This window comes from Ciona intestinalis, chromosome 10 (assembly GCF_000224145.3).
Source record: "Ciona intestinalis chromosome 10, KH, whole genome shotgun sequence".
Classification (NCBI taxonomy): domain Eukaryota; kingdom Metazoa; phylum Chordata; class Ascidiacea; order Phlebobranchia; family Cionidae; genus Ciona; species Ciona intestinalis.
Genome location: NC_020175.2, coordinates 1,685,173 through 1,689,962, shown reverse-complemented (window position 1 = coordinate 1,689,962; position 4,790 = coordinate 1,685,173). Strand labels below are relative to the sequence as shown.

The 4,790-nt window shown below is 36.1% G+C and overlaps 1 protein-coding gene across 1 annotated transcript in view; it reads right to left on the bottom strand.

The window, feature by feature from the left end:
• The window catches only part of LOC100186312 (inter-alpha-trypsin inhibitor heavy chain H3), a 16,301-nt gene extending 15,181 nt beyond the window's left edge, over nt 1-1,120 (bottom strand). The window contains exon 1 of the mRNA XM_009861646.3: nt 513-1,120. Within this exon, the coding sequence (XP_009859948.1) occupies nt 513-1,027 (515 nt within the window). The 5' untranslated portion in view covers nt 1,028-1,120. The remainder of the gene's footprint in view (nt 1-512) is intronic.
• Nucleotides 1,121-4,790: the final 3,670 nt, after the last annotated feature.

Here is a 4,790-nt window from a genome sequence, read left to right as displayed (position 1 = left end):
CGACAATTGCTTCAACCCAGTGGTCACTAATGGGTTGTCCAAATTATCAGCCATACATAAGAAAATGAAAAAAAAAAAATCCAAAAAAAAATAATCACCCACCCACAAAGTAACATACATGGCAACTCGTAAGCTGGCACGAGGTGTTAAACCCGTGTGATAACGACTGTCGTTTTCCGGCCACGCGAGGATAAAGTAAGTTACATTCATTCATACATTTCCACATCTTCTATTGCAGACTCCATATACATACGGTCAATATTATTTTTGTTGCAATTTTTGTAAGTACCACCCAATTTTGATTTAAATGAGTGAATGAGTGAATGAATGTATAACTTATATATCCTCAAGGTGGATGGGGAAACAACAGTATAGGTATATAATACGGGTGTTCTGTTTTATACTTTGGACTAAAGCCTGTCACAACCAGCACTGATTTGTCACCCTACGGTGCCGAAATTTAACATACCATGTATATAACCTTATATAAACTATGTAATTGCAACCTTTACCTCTCTAGTTCGGTAAATATGATTTTCTCCGCGGAGCCGACGTCATCTTCCACCAAGCATCTTACTGAGAGCCAGAGAGCAGAATTTGGAATGAATTTATTAATAGCTTGGTAGATTAAGACTCCAAACTTATCCCGGGCCAATTCATAACTTTGAGCAGACAAATAATTAAATATGTTTTCCCTCAAAATGATCAGGTCTTTGTCAGCCTCGGCTGCCCCGTTTATTCCAGGGTCGGCATAATATATTCTCAGAATCGATTCCTTAAACTTGCTGGGTGTCGCACCGCCGCCGTAATAAGTATCGAACAGCTGGATAGGCGTCAGAGGGTATACCTGATTAGGATCGAACACTGAACCTGAACGTGAGTTATCGGCAAAGTAAGCCGCTCCTGCTTTAACCAAAGACCTCGTCAGTACGTCAATAAACGGTTCGCAGTCACCAGTTGGGTTTTGTGGGGGAATCACCGAAGCAGACAAAGAAAGAAAGGATAGAACGACGAGAAATCGAAACATATTGATTGAATGATATATTCTTTTAGAGTTAAAATAGCATTTTATATACAGTAACCTAAATTGTACAATCCCTTATAGACCTTGATTCCAGGAGAGCTATAAAAAAGAAAAATAGTAGGGTGGGGACAGATGGGACACCTTTAACACACAATATTTAAATATACCGATCGTGTTTTAAACATTTAACAACGGTCTATGGGAGTCGTGCGGAAATAGTTTTATAATTCTTTGAATGTTCTTTGTTTACTACTAAATGGGACGAGCATAATGATACGTAAATAAAATGAATTGTAAAAATTGTTTATCATTGCGTGGTTCGGCACCGCCAGTCGTTATATAACACGGGTTGGTTTATGGTTCATACACCTCGTGCACCTCACGAGTTATCACATATACAAGTTTACGCATCATCCGAATTTACTTTTCGGGCGCCTTACCCTCGTTGGGTTGTTGTATTCCTTTGTTTGTTGCCTGGAGGTTAATTTTGTTATAAAGAAAACAAACTGCTCGTATAAATGGATATTAATAAACTATAGGGGAAAAAAAATCTAAAAAAAAGCAATAATTTACCTGCACTGACCAGACGTCCAAACCGTCACATCTTACACTAAATCTATATATTTGGGCCAATTACCGACAATGATAAATTTTCGAGGCGACTAAAATACCTAACCATCTTAACGTGTATTATCTGTGCCATAATCGTATGTCTGCAAAACCAAGCGTGATGCTTAACTGTGGATACGTAGCGCACATACGAGTGGCAAGCACACGCGCTCAAACCCGTATGACAGGTTTTATTTCGCTCGAGGCCAATTCGAAGGAATAAAAAATCGTTCCTAACCAAAATCGTTTCTTATTACCTCACTGACGCATCATAGACGAAATAATGAAAGGAATGTGACGTGTACATCATGCCTTCGCTGTGTGATGTATTTACAAATGGATGAATGACGATAATTAGGGAGCACTTCGGTAAAACAATAATTAGTTTTAACTTGACTTATATACACCACCTATTAAAGTTGTTAGTCACATACTACAAAATGCCCGACGCACTAATTGTAAATTATAATTCTCGCCCCTAACACGGCCGTATAAGCTATATTGGGGTGATGATAAACTTTATATAACTGTGGCCTAAATAATGCTGGGTTCCCTGGATTGTCACGCCGTATAGGACTGCACCCATATAACAGTAATCTATTAATGAAACTCTCGTGGGTGTGGTTTTTTCGATCATGGTAAAACCGTCGGAACCTATCTATTTGAAGCGGTGCCATGCCCCAGTAATATACACCGAATCGTGAACTTGCACACATATTTATTCCAATTAAAAAAGTAATTCATAAATAATTAGGCGTAAATTACGGTAAAATTTTTAGTTTAATTGTCACGCGTCTTAACTTTTCAGGTGGCCAGGACCGGTTTTGACGTTGTAACTTGTGTTTTCGATCCTAATTAATTATTTGATCTCTGTCATGGAAGATACAAAAGTGTTGAAACGTAATGTGTTACATTGTTTTCCCGATAACGGAAATATGTGTAATGTAGAGCTATACTGCACAGTATTAATGCAGCACAGCACAACATGTCAATGTTATTTTTGCTTTCTATGAATCACGAATAACTGACCTTTAGTACCCTGTGTGACGTCACGATATTTTTGTTTTGATTTCGTCCTAACTTTTAATATTTCTAACCAACAATGCGTTACGTCCAAAGTAAATAGATATACAACCAGTAAGGACAGCCATTGTTTGTAAACAATGGTCAATGAATGCCACCTTGTTTTCCACATGAGGCGTTAAATGCATGCATCAGCATGGTCGCCAGACGGATATTTGGCATATTTTAACGCTTTTTAGACTTTTATTTATTTTTTGTTTCAAAAGTTGTATTATAGGATACGGGAAACACTTACGATGCATCAAAATTAATAAAAATTTAATATTTTACAAGCCAACCAAAACTTAAGCATTCGCGTTTTAAATGTAAATATTTAAAATTGATGTAATGCCGGTGCCAAATACGTTAAATATATATAATTGTGTAACATAAATAACCCAAACATTGCCCCAAAATGAGCAAATATGTCGGTTTACGTTTGTGAAGTTCAACGATGGTTAAACGGGGAAACATGTAAGAAACAAGATGGCGGCCTTTTCCTTGCTGATATAGTAGGGTGAGGGAAGATGGGACACTTTGTCAGACGAGACTTTTTTAATTTTCTTTTTAAGGACCCCCATTTAATGATAATCAGGAAAATAAGGTTACAGAATTATTCGACAGTATTATCACGACTTTATAAAACGCCCGTCAAAGCTGATTACTGTTTTTAAATATTAAAAAAAATATGTAAAATAGAAACAGTATACTTTGAACAGGTAAAAAAATGCGAAATAGCAAGGTGCTATTTTTTAAATCTCGCTAAATCACAAGCCAATGAATATTTTTTAGTTTGCGTGTGCGAACGATTAAACTAGTTTCATAGCTTCATAAAACAACCTTGAATATTTCGTACAGTTTGATTTTGTCTCATAAAACTAGTTTTAGTTTTGTAAAAAAACACTGAGATATAAGCATGAAGAAAATAGGCCAGGGTCAATATGACTTTAATTTGAGATAACAACAAAAATATCGGTTTAACGTTATATATATGAAGTTTACATGACAAAGAAACTAGCACAGCCTGTTAAACTCGGTAGGTTAAGTTGCAGAATACCAAAGTTAGTATAGACCAAGTTAGGAAACGGCGCTCGTGTCCGCCATTACGGAGCCCACAGAGCGTGAATCGCCTATACAAATGCATGGTCGGCATGTGTTCATTTAGTTCTTGTAAGCGATACAAAGCTAGAAATCACGTATAGCGGTTGTTTTAACATTTAAAATATAATTTCTAATATAAATCTTGTTATATAATAATAAATCTACGAATTAATGTGAAGTAAATTAATATTTTGACTGGTTTTCGGCGTACAGTGTGGTTTAACAGGGTACTTTACGTTGGCGATTAAGACTAGCAGCAATCAGCTTAGTTTACATAATAGTATATGATCATACCTACGAATCTACAGAGCCATTCTTTACTACATTTATAATCCAACATGAGTGGACATGCAGCTCCAAACTGCTTAAGTACTAGCAGATAGGGTGTTCGCGTTTTCCGATTTCATCAAGACCCGTAACGCAGAAAAGGTAGCTTACTAATTCAAGCAGAGGACCAAAAATAGTAACTTAGTAGTGTTTTCCTCAATGTCACTTCGATATTAGGCAAATTTTACACAGATACCTTAAGTTTCGTTGCCGGGTATACGTGTTAAGTTTGTGAGCCAAAAAGTAAAATCACGGCAATTTACATGCAAAACTGCAGCTAGATACACCAGTTTATGGTAATGTTATGCGTTTGTATTTATGGTAATGTTATTTTTGTTTGTATTTTTATGTTTTAAACATGTTCTTTTATGTTTTTGGTTAGTAAACCTGATATTTTCTGTATTTTTACTCTTTAATCGATCGAGTGTTCAATAAAAGTTGATTATTTTTGTGAGGTTTATTATTGTGATAAGATATAACATTAGTAGAAAGCCATTTTTACGCGCATAAGTGCTTGGTTTTAAAAAAATCGCAATATTTAAACGAAAAACAGCACCCAGCAATAATAAAATGCTATGCCGTGGGCTCCGTAATGGTGGCGACTATGACGTCATAGACGCGAGACAATGGATAACAAGACTCGTTGTTTTACAATCCGTTTCCTAAC